Here is a 25,502-nt window from a genome sequence, read left to right as displayed (position 1 = left end):
AACAAACTATACTTGACCTGAGTCAATGAGACAATGAAATGAGGGCTTCTTTTCCAGCAGGGCTTTGCCCAGTTAGTCACACAATGAGACAATGTGTGACTCACCAAAAGGATATAATAAATGTCACTGTACAAATTTGTAAAACCCTAGAACCTTTTTTATTGGAACATCTCATAACATCTTGTGGAACACTAGTTTCTGTGGAAGACAGTTTTGCAATTACAGTGGCTTGATTGCAACGATGGTCCCATCCCTTGGGGGCCTCAGCCACGTCCCTTCTTTTGGGCAATCTGTTGTTAGCAAGTATGTTGAAAACAGAAACTTGATATGTCCTTGTGCATTGGAGCCTGCCCTCTTGCTGGTCTTCATGGTCTCGGTCTTAATCATACTCCTGTTCCTTTTTCATCATCATGAGTGTATGCTAGGGCTAGTCTTCAGGAAGGAGGAGAGCGACTTAGGGAGGAAAAGAGATTTGTCACAGCTGAGGTCATTGAGACACGATTGCCTCAAGCCAGTCACCAACCAGCTATCACCAGAAACATGATCCTAGCCAGCCCCGAGCTGACTTAGGAAACATCCAGGTGAGGGAGTTTCCTTTGTGCTGTGTCGGAAATGAATACAGCTAGTATCCATGAGGGTTCGGCTTTGGTCCCTGGCCTTGCTTAGTGGGTTGGGGATCTGGCATCGCCATGAGCTGTAGGCTGGCAGCTGTAGCCTGTAGTTCCGATTCGACCCCTAGCCTGGGAACTTCCATATGCCTCGGGTGGGTGCAGCCCTAAAAAGCCAAAAAAAAAAAAGTAAAAAACATGCAAGTGAGCTCAACCAAGATCAGGAAAAATTCCCAACTTAAATCACAAACCTGCAGACCTGTGAGCTAATTGTTTTAAGCCAGTTCAGTTTTGGATTGTCTGCTCTGCAGCATTATGTATGGCAATAGAGAACCGATCCAGAAATTGGAATGGAAACTAGTGCAGAAGTGGCTATGTCTACACTCTGGTCTCAACTATTCATTTTATTCACACATGCAAAATACCCCCCTCTCCTAAGATCCCTAGTGGTCTCATTTAATCACAGTATCGCACTCAAGGCCCAGGGTCTCAAGATAGATATAACATGTTTGGATATGGCTCCTGGATGTGAATCCTTTGTGGTGAAGGCCTATGAATGAGAAAGATAAGCTATTTTACACCAAACCTCATACACTAGAAAGGACAGGATAATCAGAGCAGACAATCGCATTCAAAAGATGAAAATGACATGAGGCACTAGTTCATAGCAGTTCTGAAATCTAGTCATGTGCAGGGCTCCCATTCCAGAGGAGGGGAATGTGCCTTGATTGGGCTTCAGTTCTGCTCCCTGCAAGTGACTCTACAGACCATTGGTTGCTATGGCTCTGTGCTCTACCATCTGGGATGACTTTACTTGTCCATTGTCCTTGGCTACCTCTGTCTGCTTTGAACAATTTTCTCAGCCTGCTTTCTGGTTTTGGAAATGGGGGAACGTAGAGTTTTTTGTTTGTTTGTTTTTACTTTTCAACAGTCTCAGTGTCTTTTAGTATAAATTGGTAAAACTCTTGCCAATACAGTGCCCTCAATATTTTTGTGCATTTCTTATACATCGGATGAACAAAACGCAATACTTAGAATTATTTTAGAGCTAGATCTCTCTCTAGACTTGATGATTGTTATTTGGGCCTGTCAGTTTGCTGTGGGGCAATGCTCTTAAGACTCCTAGCAGTGCTTCTCTCTAGCTTAGAGGCTCTGCAAGATTCTGCTTTCTTTCTTTCCAAAGTCATAATAAAAGGTCTTAATAAAGGTTTGATGGGATCCTTGCCCCAGGCTTTGTTTTACTTTGAGAATCTTTTGCTGACTGAAGAGACTAGAGACAAAAAACAATTTGGTTTCCCAGCCAAGAAGTTCTGGTCCTTAGAAGGTAGTCCTTCTAAACTTGTTTACACGTTGGTCAGTTACTTCTTGAACCCTTCTCTTTTCTTATAGGAACCTTATCAGTATGCAGTAGTGAGAGCCACTAGCAGTTTCTATGTTCTCCCTAGAAAAGTTATTACTCAGATACCAAAGGTCCATAAATACATTTTCTGTCTTCTGAATTACTATGTATGGCAGTTTCACCTTTTTTTTTTTTGGCTTCTTTGTAACCAATGACGCTACTTTTCCCTCCTTCTATAGCAGTTTTCTCATCATTTTTCCAGCCTCTGCCCCACTGCTTGGTCTCAAAGCCAATGCCATATATCTTTTTTTAACTTTTTTTGTTGTAACAACACCTTAATTATAAATCACAATTTCTTTGTCAGTTTTCTGTTGCCACAGATAATGCTGCATAAGGAGTTCCCATTGTGGCTCAGCAGTAATGAACCTGACTAGTATCCATGAGGACATGGGTTTGATCCCTGGCCCTGCTCAGTGGGTTAAGGATCTGGCATTGCTGTGAGCTGTGATGTAGGTTGCAGATGCAGCTGAGACCCCGTGTTGCTGTGGTTGGTTGTGGTGTAGGCCAGCAGCTGTAGCTCCTGTTCGACCTCTAGCCTGGAACTTCCATATGCCCTGGGTGCAGCCCTAAAAAGACAAAAAAAAAAAAGTGCTGCAAAATAAGTCATCCCGAAATTCAGTGGCTTAAATGAACCATTTATTTAGCCCACAAGTCTGCTGATCAACCACTGAGGCTGAATTGTACTTCCTGTCTCTGACATGTTCTCTTGAGAGATCAAGGGGTTACCAGCTGATCCTGTTGTGTCCTCCCAGGCATGTCAGGGTGCAATAGTGTATAAACCCAGTCATGCAAGAGGCTCTGGTGAGCAGAAACTTGCAGGTGCTTGTCAACCTTCTAACATCTCTTTGGCCAAAGTGGGGCAAAATGACCAAGTCCAGAATTGGAGTGGGAAGACATTACAGAGTTAGGTAGATACAGATGGCCATTAAACAGGGCTATTAATAACCGCCATCTGCTATAGGAATTGCTTGTTGTAAATATAAGATTCCCTGAGTTAGCACCTTGCTCCAGTGCCTCCCTGGAACATTTAGTGTCAGTGGAATTGTATGTGTGTTAAATGTGGCTACATTGTGTGCGTTTCCATTGTGTATTACATGTGCATGTGTGTGTGTGTGCGCATGAATTTTATTAGTGTGTGAGTGTGTGCATGTCTGTGCATTTGTGCCTGGATATAGGCATAGTGGTGGGTGTTCCTTCCTAGTTTATTAAAAAAAAAACAAAAACAAAAACAAAAACTTGACCAGATAAATCAATGAAATGGTGAGTTGAGGACTTCCTGGGCAAAGCCCTGTTGGAAAAGAAGGAAACAGGAGTACAAAGGGTTATAAGAATAAAGCAGGGGTTGAGGGCCCCGCATTCCACTTACACTTCCAGGTTTGAGAAATTTCAGGTGGCAGTAACGAGCATTTCCTCCCCATGTCCTTCCCCATGTCCTTCCTTAAACCTGAATGCTGGAGAAATAAGAGGTATAGCCATGTTGCCTTTCCATAAAGTAATATGAAACATGAAAGCACAAGATAGATTTTATCCCTTCAGTGCTCCCACCAAAATGTCTCATCCTTCTTGGAGACAGAGGACCAGGGGTAAGATACTAGTTCTTTCTCAGTCCCAAGATTGGGCTCTTGTTCTTTTTCCTTTGAAATATTTTGTGTTAGAAAAAAAAAATGCATCAGGTTTGTCTTTGCCAAGACTGTCTTCTAAGAGGTCTGGTTTGAGATAGGCACTTTCCTGGCTATTCATCAATTTCTTGAGTTCCTAAAACCTCCCGGGGAAGCCATGGGAATCTGGAATTCTCCAGAAGTCCCCATTCTGGTTCCACACAGTCCACCAGGCTCTTGGGGCTGTGGGAGGTTTCCTGTTATGTTGTATGAAAGCATTTGTTATTCCAGGGGGGGAATCAGGAAGCTGAATCCACTTGATATGTTACTGATGACCTCTGACAGGAAATGCTTTCCAACTGGCAGTGGACTGTGAGGCCACAGCATTGAAAACGTTTGCTAGAAGAGTTCTCTAGGAGTTCCCGTCGTGGCGCAGTGGTTAACAAATCCGACTAGGAACCATGAGGTTGCGGGTTCGATCCCTGCCCTTGCTCAGTGGGTTAACGATCCGGCGTTGCCGTGAGCTGTGGTGTAGGTTGCAGATGCGGCTCGGATCCCGCGTTGCTGTGGCTCTGGCGTAGACTGGTGGCTACAGCTCCGATTCAACCCCTAGCCTGGGAACCTCCATATGCCGCAGGAGCGGCCCAAGAAATAGCAACAACAACAACAACAAAAGACAAAAGACAAAAAAAAAAAAGAAGAAGAAGAGTTCTCTAAACGTCGGTGACTTAGTAAGACCCAGATAATGGGTGCAATTACAGTGAGACTTTGTGAAATAGGTTGTTTCTGCGATCTCCATTTCCGAGATTAAGTCAGTTGCCTATGATCTCCCACTTGGAACGATTCTGGAAAAATGCTCTCACTGTACTGTCTCTATGGCCAGGCAATCTGTCCCTTCCGTGACCAAAGGCTGGAAGCTTCATTAATCAGCAGCGATGGAAAATATTTGGCTGTAGGTCGGCATAGTCTAAGTTTCATTGTCTGTCCTGTGCCACCCACAGTTTGATTGCATACCAGGCCCAGTACCACGAAGCCTTTTCTCTGGCATACGTGGAACCAGAGTCACCTTAATTTGCTCAAGGAACAGATAATGAGGTGCAGAACCCCTCCCAGTTGCTGCCCAGCCGCAGGAAGCGACAATTATGCTCACGAAGAATTCATAGCACTTCCTATTTGAGACTGGATTTACTGTGATTGTAAGTCATAAAAATGATGCGTGCTATGTTGGTTTGATGTAACAATCAATGTCTGTTTAATAAACGACCCACAATGGTTTTCATACATTATCTCCACCTCAAGACAGTGTTTGACTTGCCAGCCCATATTTCACATTCTATCTCAAAAAGTGCTAGGGAAACAAACCCTCACTTATGCATAAACATATTCAAAGGCAAAAGATTTATTGATTGATGAGAGCCTCAAATTGACCAATTTTTAGCTTTTTCTTCCGAAAGGAAGAATGCTTTCCAGAAAGAGATTGCTACCAGATGTAGTGGCTTACAGAGCACTTGCTCAGAAAAAAAAAAAGAAGAAGAAAAGCAGATGAAACGGAATATTCTGGTTTCTGATTCAGTCCCATTCTTATCTACACATAGCTCTTCTTAAGTGAACTTGACAGTGTTGTGGGTTGATATTAAGATAGACTACTTTCGTAAACAAGAAAAAGAGTTTCATTCCCTGCAATAGCAAATGAGCTTTATATAGAAATTTCTTTGTGCAGGAGACGATATTATAATTTTCAACACACAATAAATAAATTTGCTAGACAAAAAATGCATTTCATTACATGCAGCGCACTTTCTCTTGTACATTAACCACGTTCTTTGCTTTGTATAGAAAAGTACCATTTTCTCCTGTAAATGTTTGCAATTTATTTTTATGAGCCTGTTTTTCCCATGAAGTTAAGAACATTCCATTCCATAGCCCTGTACGATAAACGTACATTATATAAGAGACGAAATGTGCAGTGGAAAGTCTGCGCTTTATTGTTTGGGTATCTGTACAGTTCTGAGAGCAGGCAAACAGAGTTAACATTTTGGGCCAAAACAGCTGATTTTATTAACACAACCGGTCTGTAATTACTAGACTTACTGGAGTCCTTTACTTGGATAATACTCTCAGCAACGATAATAGATATGTATGTTCTTTAAAATACTACTAGTGCATGTTCCAGCTACAACTATAATTTTTCCTGACAATGTTTCTGCTGGGTTATAAAAAACATAATTAATACTCTATTTAATCCTTGCATACTATATACCTAGTTGACCATCATTCAAAGTGGCAGTTGCCCAGAGCCATAGAGTTTCTTCACAGTTGAATGTTTATGACCCTGATTCCTGTTTATTGGAGATATACCAAATAAGTAAAAAGGGAGGTTGCAACAAAGAATTCCGGCTCGAGATTTTATCCTTGCCAAGGGTCACTGTGACTGCATTTTGCCTATGAGTTGTGAAAGTCTTTGCAGGCTAGAGAGTTACAATTATTTTGCTTGTGTTGGTCGTACATCTGACCATATTTATTGGACTGTTTGTGGAGAGGATGCTTGTACTTGTCTTGTACCCTGTTCTTATATGGAGGAACACATTGTTGGCTCCTTATTTTTAAAAATTTTTTTGTCTTTTTGCTATTTCTTTGGGCCACTCCCGCGGCATATGGAGGTTCCCAGGCTAGGGGGCGAATCGGAGCTGTAGCCACGGGCCTACGCCAGAGCCACAGCAATGCGGGATCCGAGCCGCATCTGCAGCCTACACCACAGCTCACGGCAACGCTGGATCGTTAACCCACTGAGCAAGGGCAGGGATGGAACCCGCAACCTCATGGTTCCTAGTCGGATTCGTTAACCACTGCGCCATGACAGGAACTCCCATTGTTGGCTCCTTATCCCTAAGGACAGGAATGGGTTATTAGCAGGGAAGGGATTTGCCTCCTTTGCTTGTGATGATGGCATCTAAAGTACTGTTTATGAAGAAACCAGTGCCATCAGATCTACCTGGCTCTGTTTTGGGTGCTTTATGCATGCTTTCTTATTTAATCATCACAGAGATCCTATGAGGTAGGTATTAATGTTACTGTATCACGAATCTGGGACTAGCGTCTGACTGCTAAGTGACAGACTGAATATACATGTGATATATATATTGATATAATGTGAGTCGAGCTATACGACTATAGGAGTCAAACATCTCCTTAGTTTCTTGGTTTATGAGGACAAACTATGAGTATTATGGTAAAATAGGTCTTGCATTTTCAGGATAAAACATCTTCTATTGAGGGCAACAAATAAACACAGCACCCATTTTTAGAACCCTTTACCAAGAAAAAACATGCCATATATCGTATTTGTTGCATGGATATTTGTTTAAACAGTCTCATTTTCTATACAGTTACTACCAACATTCTCTACTTTTTCATTTCATTTTTATTACCCTCAATGAAAACAAGAGGTTTATCCAGATGGAAGCCAACTTCTCTACACTTTCAAATGTTTTTGATGTGGTGTTTACTAAAAGTATTTAAGTACTTTCATACATAGACAACTGGCTTTTCCTTGCTGCAGTAGATAAAAGATGCTGAAGCCAGCAAGATGAGTCCTCCTACAATGGATATTATTCACCCTCAAAAATGAATAAAATTCTGATACATGCTACATCATGGATGAACCTTGAAGACATTTAGCTAAGTGAAATAAGTGAGACACAGAAGGACAAATACTGTATGGTTGCACATGCATGAGGAGACCTAGAAAAGGCAAATTCAGAGAGACATAAAGCAGAAGAGAGGTTATCAGGGGCTAGAAGGAGGGGGCGATAAGGAGTTATTGTTTCATGAGTACATTAAAATTTTTCTTGGGGATGATGAAAAAATTATAAATATAGTGGTGAAGAAATTGTAAATTTATAAAAAAATGTATAAACTGTAAATATAGTGGTTATCTAACACTGGGAGTGTATTTAATGTCAGTGAATGATACAATTAGAAATAGTTGTTAACATGATAAATACTACATGATGCATATTTGACCACGATAACAAGATTTAAAAATAGAAAATGGGACGATCTTACAACGGAGGGGCAGGAAGTTCTAGCTTCTGCTCCTGGATGTCCTACCTCAGTGTATCCTGATTCAGCAAACTCAGAACATTTCTGTGTGGGCTTTTCTTTCATTGGCTGGATTGAGTTCATTCCGCTGATACATACTTGAATGTCATGGTATGTCGTGTGAGTCTGAGGGACTCAAGGGACAAGTAAGGGAGGTCTCCCGCCTGCGGGACGTGGGAGAGACAGCCACATTCATGAATGATTGAAATGCAGTAGTAGGGCTGCAGTAGACTTATACTGACATAGGAGTGGGAACACCGGAGAGGAGGCTCCTGAGGGGCTCGGGGCTCCATAGAAGAGTTGATGATTGATCTGAGTTTGAACTTGGAGGAGGAATTGGATCGCTTTTTGTATTTCAAGTGCGTGCAGCACATGATTGCACACATTTTCAGTCTTGGACCCGTGGATGTGAAATAGTTGCAGCCTTTTCAAGTATTTTGTAATTTTTTCCTTCTGTGTATGAGCAAGCTGGTCCCTGGAGGCATGAAAACATCTCGGCTCATCCTCTGCCCTGCTTTCTAAATATTTGGAAGTGAAAGCACTTGGAGAAATAATTCATTTTTTATTTTTACTTATTTATTTATTTTTGTCTTTTTGCCATTTCTTGGGCCGCTCCTGCGGCATATGGAGGTTCCCAGGCTAGGGGTCCAATTGAAGCTGTAGCCACCAGCCTACGCCAGAGCCACAGCAACACCGGATCCGAGCCGCATCTGCAAGCTACACCACAGCTCACAGCAACGCCGGATCCTTAACCCACTGAGCAAGGGCAGGGACCGAACCCGCAACCTCATGGTTCCTAGTCGGATTCGTTAACTGCTGCGCCACAATGGGAACTCCGGAGAAATAATTCATAGTAAACGAGACATGCTTGGATCCCTCAAAGAGCTTGTGATCTAATAGCGAGATGAGGCAAAGACAGCTGGTGGTAAATGCCTTAAGAAATAGTGTGGGATGGCCGTGCAGAGGCAGGAGAAAGGCCTTCTGGCGGATGGAGACAAGCTTCATGGATGAGGAGGGTCTTTATGTTTTCCTCTTAAGGCTGCACAGACTTGGGATACCTAGATGTCAGTAGCGTCTTTTCCTTTGGATAGAAAGAGATGAGCAAAAGCAGAAAGGCAAAAAATATCAGTCCTATTCAAGGGAGCTGTGGAAAAGCAAGCCAGAAAGGCCCATTGGGGCCAGGTTACAAGGCTCTCCAAACTCCCAGTGCTCGCCTTTGTCTCAGCACCCAAGAGCAGTCATCTGTTACTGGGTAGACATAGGAGAGAAAGGCCAGCATCTTCCCACTTGTACACGTGTACAGGGGATGGTGGAGTAAAGAAGAGAAGCGGTGGCCCAAAGCCCCTGGATGGGCATTGGGCTCAGGGGAGGAGTGGGGTGAATTGAACTAGAAGCAGGACATAGTGAAAAGAAGACCATGCTTTGGAGTCAGTGGGTCCTGGTTTCAAATGCCATATTCGGAATTTTCCAACTGCAAGTTTGACCACATTGTTAGAACTTCTGAGACTCATTCTGCTTGTGCGACAAATGAGGACAATAATATACTTGGTGTATAGGGTTATCCTGTGGATTAAAGAGGATGGGGTGAGCGATATATGCACTCGGATGGCCCTCAAAGGTAGCAGTGTTAGTTCCTTCCCCAGGTGCCTTGTCTCATCTGAATCAGAATGTCTGGGGGATCATTTAGAAGGTTTTCTTTTCCTGCAAAAAATAAGTTACTCGTATAATTGAAGTTACAAAGTGGTATCTTTTATCTAATAATAAAAGGTCATGCCAACTCCTTGTCCTAATCAGGGCTCTAAGTTAGGTTTACTCTGTGCAGGATATCCTTCTGCTCAAGTGACCACATGCGGCAATGCTTGAAGGTGTGAATGGACACTTGAAAAACATCTACCAGGCTTTCAGTTTGCAAATAGTCTAGATTGTGGTACCCTCCCCGTTGTGTCCCTACCAGACTTTATGCCGTCATAACTGCCACTTTACAGAGTTCTTTTTTCCTAGTTAGTTTTTGGATGAAGCTCTTAGGTTTTATGTTTCCAAGTCTCCTTGCTGACTGCTGTATCCTTCTTATTCTTAATGTTCTAGTTGACCTACAATGTTTCATCGAGTTCTGTTGTACAAGGTGGGTCACTTTGTGGTACGACCGTTGTATCCTTCTTTGAGTCTCCTGCCCTCGAGATGAGTGTGTCAGGGTGATTGGTGGTAGGCACACTGACAGATGGTCATGGAAAGGCCCTTGGTATTTCAACATTTAATGTGACATGGATATTTAGTTTGAATCCCATTGCTCTATGGTCAGATCTTCCCTATCACTTGGCTTAAGTCACAGAGAAAGTTTTGGGACAATGTCTCTTCCCCTTTGAACTTTGAGCTCATTAAGGGAAGGGGTCCAGGAGTTCCTGTCGTGGCTCAGCGGAAGTGAATCTGACTAGCGTCCGTGAGAATGCAGGTTTGATCCCTGGCCTCGCTCAGTGGGTTAAGGATCTGGCGTTGCTGTGAGCTGTGGTCTAGGTCACAGATGTGGCTCGGGTCTGGCATGGCTGTGGTTGTGGTTGTGGCGTAGGCCAGCAGCTAAGGCTCTGATTAGACCCCTAGCCTGGGAACCTCCACATGCTGAGGGTGCAGCCCTAAAAAGACAAAAAAAAAAAAAAAAGGGGGGGTCTTCTCATTCAGCTCCATATTCACAGTGTTCACACTGGGCCTGAACATAGCATATGTGTAGATATTTATGGGAGGCATGAATAAGAACCTTAATTTATCAGGGCTCAATAAAAAGAGCCTGAGGACAATAATGTCCAATAGGAAATTATGAATGTCTTTTCAGCATTTCAAAGAACATTCACTGTTCAGCTGTCTTCCTAAACAATGTTTCATTTAAAATTAATCAATATCTTGAATACTTGTCTTTTTTGTGATTCTAATACAAGAAAGCAGGAAGGAGATAAAATTTAGAGCTCTATTGTACTTGTAATTAAAGAGAGGAAGCCCAGAGTTTCTCTAAATTACTGGTCCAAGAGTGAATTCTTTACTTCCTTTTCTAATGTATGTTTTCCAGAAAACATACAAATAAATCTAGGAATTAACAGTATTCACTCATTGGCTACTTTGTACCTATACACGAGGACACAAAGACAAAATTTATGTTGATTGCAGTTGATGTCATATCTTGGGTATTTTCAGATATGTAGTCTTAGTACTTTCTCTGTGACTTTTATATATTCCTGTTTGGAATGATGTTTTGCTTCTTATTGTCACTCATGCATTTAAAAATGATGGGCAACGAGATGGGACTGAATCATGTGAAAAGTATTTCTTAAGGAAGAATTAAAATATATCAAAGAAGAATTTGCAAAAACCAATGTGGTAGAAGTCATATTTATTGAAAAAAATTAATATCTTTGCTATAAAATTTGTAACAGGAGTATTTACTGAATGTTTATTTTGATGCATAAACTTGAATATTACATACCAAGTACAAGACAGTAGCACTAAGTTTTTCCTTTATTTACATTTTATGAAAATTGTTATGCAGTCCATGTTAAAAGAACTTATGATGGGGAATTGTTACATTAGAAAAATAATATTCTTGATAAAGCATTCTCAAGGAGTCTAATCACATTTTCTGCCCCTTCAATAAGGCAAAAGTCCCTAGAACAGCATATAACTTAATTTACAAAATACAATAACTGTTCAGACACATATTCAAGTTTTCTTTTGGTATGATCTTTTCCTCACTGTAAAATTACTTTTTCTTTCCTTTTTTTGTTTTGTTTTTTTTTACTAAAACAGAAAGACTTTCAGGAAAATGTCATTGAATGATTTCAGCTATACATTACATATACAACTCTGTAGCCTAGCAACAACCATTGCCACACCATCAACTTTAAATATTTTTCTTGGTGAGCTAGTCTCAAATGTAGCATATTTTACGGTTTTTGCCATCATTACGACTGTGGAATCATTGTTTGGTTTTCAGAGCAAACAGATCTGTCACAGTATGAAGCTTTGTTTGTTTTCGGGAACTGGTACACAGTTATGTTTCCACTCACAAGAGAATGCCACAGATGTGACCAAAGTCAGGCTCTGATGGCTCCACAAAGGTCCCGCGCTGGACCAGCCCCAAACCTCCTGGGCTCACACTGCACAGCCCTGGCCGGGTTCAGGCGGTTTCATTTCCAGAGATTCTGTTGTGGTTCACACTTAGGTAGTTTTAATTCCTTCAAAGGCACACAACTTCCACCTTTTTTCCAGCGTTGCTCCCACACCTGTGAATTCCTGTTTAAACATGCGTGGCAGCCTCATCAGAAGCATTTCGATTTCATTTGCAGATATCTGTTGGAGAGGAAGAAAAGTTTCTTTTGGAACAAGAACTCATCTTACAGGAGGCAGGGGGTCGAGGAAGGATGGGCTTTCTCCGTGAGCCAGACATGTAGCTTTCTGCTTGCTGTTAAGTAATGTCCTGATACAAGAAGCTCGAGTTAAGGGGCTCAACGGGATTCGCCTCCTCATCCCCTGAGCAGCTGGTGGGAGCCAGACATGAGACAAGTGGGTGGAAAGTTCCAGGTTCATCCTTCACATGGATGACTGCCTTCCTGGCAGCACCATATCTGAATAGCCCTCCCTTGATCTAAAAGGAGATGGATAAGGAATTCAAGGCAGCTCAGAACAGATTATCACCACTTCTGGAAAGCTACCTTTCCTCTGATACAAAAGGCAGCACTTTTATCCAAATTGGTGAGGGCCAGAGGGCATGTGGGTGGATTTCTTGCCACCCTAACTCCTTTCTCTTCCTTGAACTTTCACAGGGACCAGAAAACCATAAACCTTTAGGAATAGAAATGAATCCCAACACCCACAGTAATAAGAGTCTCAATGTCCATTCATAAAATCCAGGTAGGTTTTTTAAATGCAAGCTTTTCCTTTTCCCAACTGTTATTACATGCATTTTATACCAACAATTCATTTTATCTTGAACAAATCTACTCCACCACAGCCATTGCTCTTGTTTTCCTGTGTTTTCATCCTAATTTATGCATATATATGTGGATCTCATATAGCAAAGTGACTGAGATCCTGGAATTGGCGTCTGACATTACTGTTTAAATTTCGTATCTGCTAATGTTAATGAGCTAAATGACTCTACCAAAATAGTCTCTCTAATCTCAGCAAGTGGGGATAATAACATTTAGTAAGGATGTCTGAAGACTTACTAGCTTAGCACAGATTTGGGCACACAGTTAGGCCTTATTATCTTTCATGATCTAATCACTGTATAAAATTTTATTATCATTTGTTATTTTATTAACACTTTTTATTATCACTTAACAGTTAAGAGGAACCAAATAACGGATACCACAGAAATACAAAATACCCTAATACTCTGAACAATTGTATGCCAACAAATTAGACAACCTAGAAGAAATGCAGAAGTTTCTAGAAACGATACAGCCCACCAAAACTGAATCAAGAAGTAAATAATTTGAACACAGTGATCACTGGAAGAGAAGGGAATCTGTAATCTAAAAACTCCCTTCAAACAAAAGTCCAGAACCAGATGGCTTCACTGAGGGAGAACTTACACTGATCGTTCTCAAACTCTTCCAAAAGACTGAAGAGGGAGCACTCCCAAAGTCATTCTGTGAAGCCCACCATCACCTTGATAGCAAAACCAGACAAAGACAGTATCAAAAAAAGATGCTTATAGACCACTATTTTCGATGACTATAGATGTAAAAGTTCTCAACAGAAAACCAGCAAACCAGGTCAGAAGACTAGATGGATGGCAAGGTGAGAAAGACTCATCTTGCTGTGGCTGGCTTTGAAGATGGAGGTAGGAAGCCATGAACCAAGGAACATGGACAGCTTCTAGAAGCTGGAAAAGGACTCCTGTGGATGTTGCTGAAGCATCCTGTATCACCCAGATTCCCAGTAGTTATCCAGTTGGTGCTGAAGGAGGTTTTGTTATGGTGCACGGTTAGACTTATTATCATTGTGCAAGGGTGCTGTTGAGCCTGTTGATATGGAACTGGTTTATACAAAATCAATGAGTAATTAAGACTGTGCACATCATGAAGATGGCAAAGTAGAAGGACCTTAGGCTCATCTCCTCCCACAAACAACCCCAAATCACAACCAACTGAACGACCATTGATTAAAAAAGACTGGAACCCAACAAAAAAGATATTCTGCATCCAGAGACATAAAGAAGCAGCTCAACAAGCTGGTAGGAAGGGCAAATTCATGATATAATCACAGGGCACCTGGGGTGGGGGGAGTGGTGGGAAACCCACGAACTGGAGAATAACTCTATCACAGAAGTTCTCCCACAGAAGTAAGAGTTCTGAGTCCCATGTCAGGCTCCCTAGCCTGGCAGTCTGGCAACTGAAGGAGGGGCCTCCAAAGCATTTGCTTTTTTTTTTTTTCCCTGGCCGCCCCATAGCATATAGAGTTCCCAAGTCAGGGATCAGATCTGAACCACAGTTGCAACCTGTCGGTCTTTAACCACAATACTGCATTCTTAACCACTGTGCTTGGACTGGAGACCAAACTTGTGTCTCAGTGCTCCAGAGATGCCACCAATCCCATTGTGACATGGTGGGAACTCCAAAGCATATGCCTTTGAAAGCCAGTGGAGCTTGACTGCAGGAGCTCCACAGGACTGAAGAAATCAGTCTCTTCTCCTGGAGGTTTCTCATGCACTGGCATCCAGGGAAAAAGCAATGACTCTATGGAAGTCTGGGACAAACCTACCTGCTGGTTTTATAGGGTCTCCTGGGGAGGCAGGGGACAGATGTGGCTCACTGTGGTGACAAGGGCCCTGGTGGCAGAGTTACCAGGGGCTATTCATCAGTGTGAGCTCTCCTGGAGGCCACCATTTTGGCACCAAGACCTGGCCCAACCTAGCAGCCTGTAGGCTCTAATACTGGGACACCTAAGGCCAAACAGCCAACAGGGCTGGAACACAGCCTCACCATCATCAGACAGGCTTCTTAAAGACCTCCTGAGCCCACAGCCACCTTTTGACATTCCCCTTGACACATCCTTGCCCACTAGAGGGTCAAGACCCAGTTCCTCCCATCAGTGGCCCAGCACTGGTTCTTCCAACCAGGAAGCCTGCACAGCCTCTAGATGAGCCTCATCCATCAGGGGGCAGAAACAAGAGAGAGAGATGATCCAGAAGCCAGTGGTACCGAGTCCACAAATTCAAATCAGAACCTACCCTGCCCTAGGAGCAGCAGGTCACTGGCCCATGGGTGATGAGAGAGGAGTGTACCTATGGGACATTAGGACATCTTCTACAGAGGACACTTCTCCAAGGCTGAGAAACAGAACTCATCTTCCATATACATAAAAATACAAATAGAAATTTAGACAAAATGAGATGGTGGAGGACATCTCAAAGTCATCACAGACAAAGGAACAAGATAAAACACCACAAGAATAGCTAAGTGGCATGGAGATAGGCAATCTACCCAAGAAAGAGATCAGAGTAATGATTGTGATGATGTTCTAAGAACTTGGGAAATGAATGGAGGGAAAAGAATGGATGCACAGAGTGAGAAGTTAGAAGAAGTTTTTAAACAGAGTTAGAAAATATAAAGAAGAGTCAAAAGGAGTTGAAAAAAAAAACTGAAATGAAAAACACAAGAAAGAATAAGAGCAGAATAAATGAGGCAGAAATAGGGACCAGAGAGCTGGAGGACAGAGTGGTGGAAATCACTGCCATGGAAGAGAATAAAGAAAGAAGAATGAAAAGTAATGAGAACAATTTAAGAGACCTCTGGAACAATATGAAACATACCAACATTCAAATTATAGGTGTCCCAGAAGAAGAGAGAGAGAGTGAGAAAGGGCCTGAGAAGATATTTGAAGAGATGATAGCTGAAAACTTCATTAATGTGGGAAGGGAAACAGTCACCCAGGTCCATGAAGTGCAGGGAGTCCCATATGGGATTGATCCAAGGAGGAACACACCAAGACACACAGTAATCAAAGTGACAAAAATAAAGAGGGAATATTAAAAGCAATAAATAACATACAAGGGAGTTCCCCATAACATTATCATTTTTCAGGAGAACCTCTACAGGCCAGAAGGGAGGGGCAAGATATATTTAAGTGATGAAACAGAAAAGCCTACAACCAAGAATACTCTATCCAGCAAGGCTCTCATTCCAATTTGATGGAGAAATCAAAAGCTTTATAGACAAGTGAATACTAAGAGTTTCAGCACCACCAAACAGGTTTTATAAGAAATACTAAAGGAATTTCTCTTTGCATAAATCAAAAGGCCACAGCTAGAAACAATAAAATTATAAATGGGAAAGCTCACCAGTAAAGGCAAACATATAGTAAAGGTAGGAAATGATCCACACACAAATATGATATCAAAACCAGTAGTAATGGAAGTAGGAGAGTACAAATGCAGGATATTGGAAAAGCATTTGAAATTAAGAGATCAGCAACTTAAAACAACCATGTGTGTGCAGTTCCCAGTGTGGCACAATGGGATTGGTGGTGTCTTAGGAGCAATGGGATGTGAGTTTGATCCCTGGCCCGCACCTGTGGCTTAGATCACAACTATGGCTTGGACCTGATCCCTGGCCTGGGAATTCCATATGCTGAGGAGTGGCCAAAAATGAAACAAAAAAATCCCCAATCATTTGTGTATATTAACTGCCATACTGAAACCTCCTGGTAGCTGTAAACCAAAAATCCATAAGACACACACACACAGGAATCCAAACATAAAACTAAAGATGGTCATCAAACCATAAGAGAAGAAAAGAGGAAAGCAAGGGAAAAGACCTACAAAAACAAATCCAAAACAATGAACCAAAACAGCAATAACATATATATCGATAATGACTTTAAATGTAATTGGATTAAATGCTCCTACCAAAAGATACAGACTTGTCTGAATGGATACAAAAACAAGACCCATATATATGCTGTCTACAGGAGACTCATTTCCTATCTAGAGACACATACAGACTGAAAGTAAGGGGACAGAAAAAGGTATTCCATGCAAATGGAAATCAAAAGAAAGCTAGAGTAGGAATGCTTATATCAGACAAAATAGACTTTAAAGACTGTTAAAAGTGACAAAAGAAGGATACTACATAATGATCAATCCAAGAAGAACGTATAACAGTTGTAAATATATATGCATCAAACCTAGGAGCAGCTCATTATATAAGTAACACAAATGTTAACAGACATAAAACAGGAAATTGATAGTAACACAGTAATAGTGGGGGGCTTTAACACCCCATTCACATCAGTGGACTGATTATCCAGACAAAAAATCAATAAGAAAACAGGTCTTAAGTGACACATTAGATGAGATGAACTTAATTGATATTTATAGAATGTTCTATCCAAAATTGGCAGAATACACACTCATTTAATGTGCACATGGAAAATTCTCCAGGATAGATCACATGCTGGGACATGAAGCAAGCCTTGATAAAGTTAAGAAAACTGAAATAATACCAAGCATTTCTTCTGACCACAGTGCTATGAGATTAGACATCTACTACTAGTAAAAAAATGCAAAAAAGACAAACACATGGAACCTAAACAGCATGCTACTAAACAATAAGTGGATAATGGAAGAAATCAAAGGAAATCAGATAATACCTAGAGATGAATGAAAATGAAAACATGATGATCCAAACCTATGGAACACAACAAAAGCCATGCTAAGAGGGAATTTTTTAGCAATACAAGGTTACCTCAGGAATCAAGACTCCCAAGTAAACAACCTAACCTTACACTTAAAGCAACTAGAGAAAAGAGAACAAACAGGAGTTCCCGTCGTGGTGCGGTGGTTAGCGAACCTGACTAGGAACCGTGAGGTTGTGGGTTCAATCCCTGGCCTTGCTCAGTGGATTGAGGATCCGGCATTGCCGTGAGCTGTGGTGCGGGTTGCAGTCGAGGCTCGGATCTGGTATTGCTGTGGCTCTGGTGTAGGCCGGTGGCTACAGCTCCGATTCGACCCCTAGCCTGGGAACCTCCATATGCTGCGGGAGTGGCCCTAGAAAAGGCAACAAGACGAAAAAAAAAAAAAAAAGGACAAACAAAATCCTCTATGTTTTGCAGAAGGAAACAAATCAGAAAGGTCAGAGCAGAAACAAATGAAAGAGACTAAGAAAATGTCAGAAGAGATCAATGAAACTGAAAGATGATTATTTGAAAAGATAAACAAAATTGATAAAACCTTTAGTTAGACTCAAGAAAAAAAGGGAGATGTCTGATATCCATAAAATTTGAGATGAAAAAGAAGTTATAAGCAACAGCATAAAAATACAAAGGCCCATAAGAGACTATCACAAGCAACTATATGCCATTCAAATGGACAATCTAGAAGAAATGGACAAATTTTTAGAAAGGTATAGTCTCCCAAAACTGAACCAGGTAGAAATAGAAAATATGAACAGACCGGTAACAAGTACCGAAATTTAATCTGATTAAAAAAACTCCAAACAACAAAAGTCCAGGGCCAGATGGCTTCACAGGTAAATTCTACCAAACATTTAGAGAAGAGTTAACACCCCTTCGGAAACTATTCCCCCCAAATCAGAGGAAGGAACAGTTATTCTATAAGGCCACTATCACCCTGATACCAAAACCAAATATGCTGAAAAAAAAAAGAAAAGAAAATGACAGGCCACTATCACTGTTTAACATAGATGCAAAAGAGCCTCAACAAAATACTAGTAAATCAAACCTGACAATATGTTAAAAGGATCATACAGCATGATCAAGTGGAATTCATGCCAGGGATGCAAAGATTTTTTTTCAATATCTGCAAATCAACTAATGTGATATACCATATTAACAAACTAAAGAATAAAAACCATATTATCATCTCAATAGATATAGAAAAAGCTTTTGGTAAGATTCAACATCTGTTTATAATAAAAACTCCAGAAAGTGGGCATACAGATAACATACATCAACATAATAAAGGCCATCTAGGAGATAGCTATGCTTAACAACATACTCAATGGTCAACAGCTGAAAGCATTTCCTCTAAGATTAGGAACAAGACAAGGATACCCACTCTTGCCATTTTTATTCAACATAGTTTTGAAATTCCTAGACACACAATCAGAGAAGAAAAATAATCCAAGGTGGGAAAGGAGAAGTCAAATTGTCACTGTTGGCAGATGACATGATAGTATGCATAGAAAAACCCTAAAGCTGCTACCAGAAAACTACATCATTGAATTTTGTAAGTTGTAGGATACAAAATTAATATACAGAAATACGTTGCATTTCCATACATGAACAATCAAAGATCAGAAAGAGAAATTAAGGAAAGAATACCACTTACCATTGCATCAAAAAGGATAAAATACCCAGGAATAAACCTAGCTAAGGAGTACTATGAAACTATAAGATTTTGATGAAAGAATTGAAGAGGACACAAATAGAAACTGTTCTTGGATTGGAAGAATCAATACTGTCAAAATGACTATACTATCAAAGGCAATCTGTAGATTCAGGGTGGTCCCTATCCCATCAGCAATGGAGTTTTTCACAAAATAGAATGAAAAAAATTTAAGATTTGTGTGGAAACACAAAAGACCCTAAATAGCCAAAGCAATCTTGAGAAAGCAAAATGGAGCCTGAGGAATCAGGCTCCCTGGCTTCAGATTATATTACAAAGCTACAATAATCAAAACAGTATGGTACTGGTGGAAAAACAAATATAGATCAATGGAATAAGATAAAAAGCCTAGAAATATGCACCTATGGTCAATTAATCTATGACAAAGGAGGCAAGGATGTACAATGGAGAAAAGACAGTCTCTTTAATAAGTGGTGCTGGGAAAACTGGATAGCTACATGTCAAATAATGAAATTAGAACATTCTTTAACACCCCATACAAAAATAAAATGGATTAGAGGCCTAAATGTAAGACCAGATATTATAAAACCAGAAGAAAACATAGGCAGGACACTCTATAACAGAAACTGCAGCAGTATCTTTTTGGATCTGTCTCTTAGAGCAATAGAGATAAAAATGGGACCTAATTAAACTTAAAAGCTTTTGTACAGCAAAGGAAACCACCAACAGGATGAAAAGTCAGCCCACAGAGTGGGAGAAAATGTTTGCTAATGATGCGATCAACAAGGGATTAATCTCAAAACACAGGCAAATAGCACATCCAGCTCAATATCAACAAACCCAAACAACCCAAAAAGCTGGCAGAAGATCTATATAGATATTTGTTTGAAGAAGACATACAGATGGGCAACAGGCACATGAAAGGATGCTCAGGATCATTAATTATTAGAGAAATGAAAATCAAAACTACAATGAGCTATCACCTCACAATGGTCAATCACAATGGCCATCACGAAAAAAGTCTACAAATTGTAAATGCTAGAAAGGGTGTGGAGAAAAAGGAACCCTACTAGCCTGTTGGTGGGAATTGGTGCAGCTACTATAGAGAACACTATGGCGGTTCCTTAAAAAAAAAAACAAAACTGAAAATAGAGCTACCATATGATCCTGCAATCACCAATAACTCCTGGACATATGTCCAGAGACGTTCATAATTTGAAAGATACATGCACTGTAATGTTCACAGCAGAAGTCTTTACAACAGCCAAGACATAGAAACAACCTAAATGTTTACCTACAGATGAATGGATAAAGAAGATTAATTACAATCAAGTTGGGTTCATTATAGCATCACAAGAGTTAGGTATATTTATACAACAGAATATTACTCAGCCATAAGAAAAATGGAGCAATATCATTTGTAGTAACATGGATGGATCCAGAGATTATCATACTAAGTGATGTTAGCCAGAGAGAGAAAGACAAATATCATTAGATATTGCTTATATGTGGAATCTAAAAAAAAAAAAAAGATATAGATGAACGTATATACAAAACAGAAACAGACTCACAGACCCAGAGAACAAACATACCAAGGAGTTAAAGGCGGGGTGGGGGTGGGGGAAGTATAAATTAGGAGGTTGGAATATCATATTCAGACTACTATATATGATGGATAATCAACAGGTACCTATTGCATAGCACAGGGAACTAGTTTCAGTATTTTTTTTTTGTCTTTTCTAGGGCCACCCTCATGGCATATGGAGGTTCCCAGGCTAGGGGTCTAATCAGAGCTGTAGCCGCTGGTCTACACCAGAGCCACAGCAACGTGGGATCCGAGCTGTGTCTTCGACCTACACTACAGTTCACGGCAACGCCAGACAGATCCTTAACCCACTGAGCAAGGCCAGGGATTGAACCTGCAACCTCATAGTTCCTAGTCGGATTCGTTAACCACTGAGCCATGACGGGAACTCCAAGTTTCAGTATTTTGTAATAACCTCTAAGGGGAAAGAATCTGAAAAAAAAAAAAAAACCATGTATGTATAAATGAATCACTTTGCTCTCTACCTGAAACTAACACAACATTGTAAGTCAAATATACTTCGGTTAAAAAAAAAACAACTAACCACAATAACTAAAAATTAGCAAACTGAATCCAACAACATAAAAAAAAAATACACCCAAATCAAGCTGCATTCATTACAGGGTTACAAGGATGGTTCAACAAATGCAAATCAATCAGTGTGATACACCCTATCAGCAGAAGAAAAGATGAAACCCACATGATCATTTCAACAGATGCAGAGAAAGCATTTGATAAAATTTAACATCCATTGATGATAAAAAAAAAAAACTCTTACCAAAGTGGGTATAGAAGGAACATGTCTCAATAAATAAAAGCTAATTATGACAAACCTACAGCCAGCATAGTAGTCCATGGTGAAAAGCTGAAAGCCTTCCTGCTCAAACCTGGAACAAGGCAAGGATGCCTTTGTTCAGCACTTCTATTTGACGTAGCTTTGGAAGGCCTAGCCAGAGCAGTCAGACCAGAAAGAGAAACAAATGGTATCCCAATAAGAAGAGAAGAGGTTAAACTGTCATTATGCTCAGATGACATGATACTATATATAGGAAACCCTAGAGACTCCACACAAAAACTACTAGAATTGATAAATTCAACAAGGTAGCAGAATACAAGATTAACATGCAACAATCTGTTGCATTTCTTTATGCTAACAATCAAATACCAGAAAGGGAATGTAAAACAATAAAACAAAACTGATGCCTTTTAAAATTGCACCCCCAAAATAAAATACTTAGGAATAAACCTGTTCAAGGAGGTGAAGGATTTATATGCTGAAAGCTAAAAGACATTGATAAAGGAAAGTGAAGATGATTCAAAGAAATAGAAAGGTATCCCATGCTCTTGGACTGCAAGAAATAATACTGTTGAAATAGTCATGCTTCCCAAAGCAGTCTACATACTTAATGCAATTCCTATACAATTAATTACCCATGCATTTTTCACAGAAGTAGAACCAAGAGTCCCCAAATTTATATGGAACCATAAAAGGCCATTAATTTCCAAAGCAATCCTGAGGAAAAAGAACAAAGCTGGAGGCATAACTCTCCCAGACTTCAGACGATAGTATAAAGCTGCATTAATCAAAACAGAGTGGTACTGGCACAAAGGAAGACTTACGGATCAGTGGAACAGAATACAGAGCCCAAAAATAAACCCACATACCTCTGGTCAATTAATCTTCAACAAAAGGAGGCAAGAATATATAAGGGAGAAAAGACAGTCTCTTTAGCAAGTGGTGTTTGGGAAAGCTGGACAGCCATATGTTAAGTCAATGAAGTTAGAATACACCCTCACACCATACACAAAAATAAAATGAAAATGGATTAAAGACTTAAATATAAGACATGACATCATAAAACTCCTAGAAGAGAACATAAGCAACATTCTCTGACATAAATAAACTGTACAATTTTTTTTTTAGGTCAGCTTCCAAAGCAATAGAAATAAAAGCAAAAATAAACAAATGGGACCTAATCAAACTGATAAGCGTTTGCACAGCAAAGGAAATTGTGAACAAAATGAAAAGTCAACCTGTGGACTGGGGGAACCACAGAGCTACCATATGATCATGCAATTCCACTCCTGGGCATTTATCCAGAGAAAACCATAATTTGAAATGATACATGCACAGCAGTGTTCACAGCAGCACTATTTACAACAGCCAAGACATGGAAGAAACCTAAATGGCCACAGAGATGAATGGATAAAGATGTGGTACATACTCTCACAAAGGAATATTACCTAGCCGTAAATAAGAATGAAGCAATGTCATTTGCAGTGACATGGACAGAACTAGAGATTATCATACTAAGTGAAGTAAGTCAGACAAAGGAAGACAAATAGCATAGGATATCACTTATACGTAGAATATAAATTATGACACAGATGAACTTACATATGAAAATGAAACAGACTCACAGATACAGAAAACAACTCATGGTTACCAAAGGGGAAAAAGACGTTGGGGAGGGATAAATTTGGAGTTTGGAATTAGTATATATAAACTGTGATATATACATGATTATATATATATATATCTATCACAGCTTATATATACGCATGCATATATCACATGTGTGTATATATTTATATATATAAAATCATGTATATATCACAGTTTATATATATATGAGATAAATGGCAAGGTCTAACCGTATAGGACAGGGAACTGTATTCAGTATCCTATGATATAATGGAGAAGAATATGAAAAAGAATACATATATAACTGAATTACTTTGCTATGTAGCAGAAACTAACACAACATTGTAAATAAACTATAATTTAAAAAAAATTGAGAGACCAAATAGACCAGGAAGTCAAATCAACTGTTCATTTAAGAATCATATAGAAGAGATTTTACATGATAGTCCATATTCCCATAATACAAAACTTCTGTTAAATGAAGGTAGTCCTGAAAATTGAAATCAACTGTATTCTAAAAAAAATTTTTTTTTGTCTTTTGTGGGCTGCACCCGCAATATATGGAAGTTCCCAGGCTAGGGGTTGAGTTGGAGCTGCAGCTGCCAGCGTGTGCCGCAGCCACAGCAATGCAGAATCCGAGTCTTGTCTGTGACCTACACCACAGCTCACGGCAACGCTGGGTCCTTAACCCAATGAGTGAGGCCAGGGCTTGAACCCGCATCCTCATGGATACCAGCTGGGTTCATTATTGCAGAGCCACCACAGGAACTCCCTGTGTTCTAAAATTTTTTTTTTTTTGTCTTTTTGCCATTTCTTGGGCCGCTCCCACGGCATGTGGAGGTTCCCAGGCTAGGGGGGTCTAATTGGAGCTGTAGCCACCGGCCTACACCAGAGCCACAGAACTGTGGGATCTGAGCCGTGTCTGCAACTCACACCACAGCTCACGGCAACACCGGATCCTTAACCCACTGAGCAAGGCCAGGGATCGAACCCACAACCTCATGGTTCCTAGTTGGATTGTTAACCACTGCACCATGATGGGAACTCCCTGTTCTAAAATTTCTATGGGAATTATTTTGAAATCTGAATGTATATTTCCATAAAACCATGGTAATAGGATTATTAGATTCTTAAGTCAACCCACAAAAGCTTCATGATGAATTTGAAAATGTACATTTCCTTTCAACGAGTCGGGTACAAAGTACATTCACCAGCATCTTGAGTTAGTTCTCACACCACCACTGGAAGCTACGAGGGGCACCTGTTGTGATCTTGCTCCCTGTTATAGCTGAGAAGACGGAGGGGGCTGCACAGGGTCAAGTGCTGTATTTCAGACAGGACTGGGGAAGAGTTCAGGGCATGTGTGCTGGGACCTGGCACGGCTTTGGGCTCTGTGTACCCCCATCACTTCAACAGCTGCGGGCAAAGAACCAGGGGTGGAACGCGCGCTCTCTGAGTATCAATCACCAGGGGCATCTGTTGGAAGAAGAGAGCCCCAACCTCTTCTCTGGAGATGCTAATTCAGGCCAGATTATTGTAAATAATCACCCCAGGTCAGGCACATTGGGATTCAGAATGAGGACTTAAGCCTAAACGTTATTGTTATTAATATTATTATTTTATGTCTTTTGTCTTTTTAGGGCCACACCTGCAGCATATGGAGGTTCACAGGCTAGGGGTCCAATTGGAGCTGTTGCTGCCGGCCTACACCACAGCCAAAGCAACGCCAGATCTGAGCCTCGTCTGCGACCTACATATACCACAGCTCACGGCAACACCGGATCCTTAACCCAAGGCCAGGGATCGAACCCACAACCTCATGGTTCCTAGTTGGATTCGTTTCCACCGTGCCACAGCAGGAACTCCATTATTTTTTAATTTTTAATGATTTTTATTTTTTCTCTTAGAGCTGGCTTACAGTGTTCTGACAGTTTTCTACTGTACAGCAAAGTAACCCCGTCACAGATACACATATACATTCTTTTCCTCCCATTATCCTCCATCAGAAGTGACTAGATACAGTTCCTAGTGCTATACAGCAGGATCTCATTGTTAAGCCTGAACTTTAATCTTGGCCAGCATGAGCAAGCTGCTAATGACCTTGAACAGGTCATTTAATAGCTGTACTTCTCAGTTTTTTTCATGTATAGAATAGAAATAACAGGAGTTCCCATCAGGGCTCAGTGGTTAACAAATCTGACTAGGAACCATGAGGTTGCCAGTTCCATCCCTGGCCTCGATCAGTGGGTTAAGGATCCGGCGTTGCTATGAGCTGTGCTGTAGGTTGCAGACACATCTTAGATCTGGCATTGCTGTGGCTGTGGTGCAGGCTGGAGGCTACAGCTCAGATTGGACCCCTAGCCTGGGAACCTCCACATGCTGTGGGTGTGGTCCTAGAAAAGACAGAAAGACAACAAATAAATAAATAAA

General features: G+C 40.7%; 1 protein-coding gene across 5 annotated transcripts in view; it reads right to left on the bottom strand.

Annotated features, from left to right (window-relative positions):
* Positions 1-11,696: 11,696 nt before the first annotated feature.
* Positions 11,697-25,502, bottom strand: part of ENOX1 (ecto-NOX disulfide-thiol exchanger 1) — a 659,885-nt gene continuing 646,079 nt past the window's right edge. For all 5 annotated transcript variants that reach the window (XM_047756005.1, XM_047756008.1, XM_047756006.1 and 2 more), the window contains one exon: positions 11,697-12,038. In XM_047756005.1, coding sequence (XP_047611961.1) covers positions 11,907-12,038 — 132 coding nt within the window. In that variant the 3' untranslated portion in view covers positions 11,697-11,906. The remainder of the gene's footprint in view (positions 12,039-25,502) is intronic.

Source organism: Phacochoerus africanus, chromosome 13, assembly GCF_016906955.1.
Source record: "Phacochoerus africanus isolate WHEZ1 chromosome 13, ROS_Pafr_v1, whole genome shotgun sequence".
Classification (NCBI taxonomy): Eukaryota; Metazoa; Chordata; class Mammalia; order Artiodactyla; family Suidae; genus Phacochoerus; species Phacochoerus africanus.
Note: the sequence above shows the minus strand (reverse complement) of the source record. Positions and strands in the feature narration are given on the sequence as shown.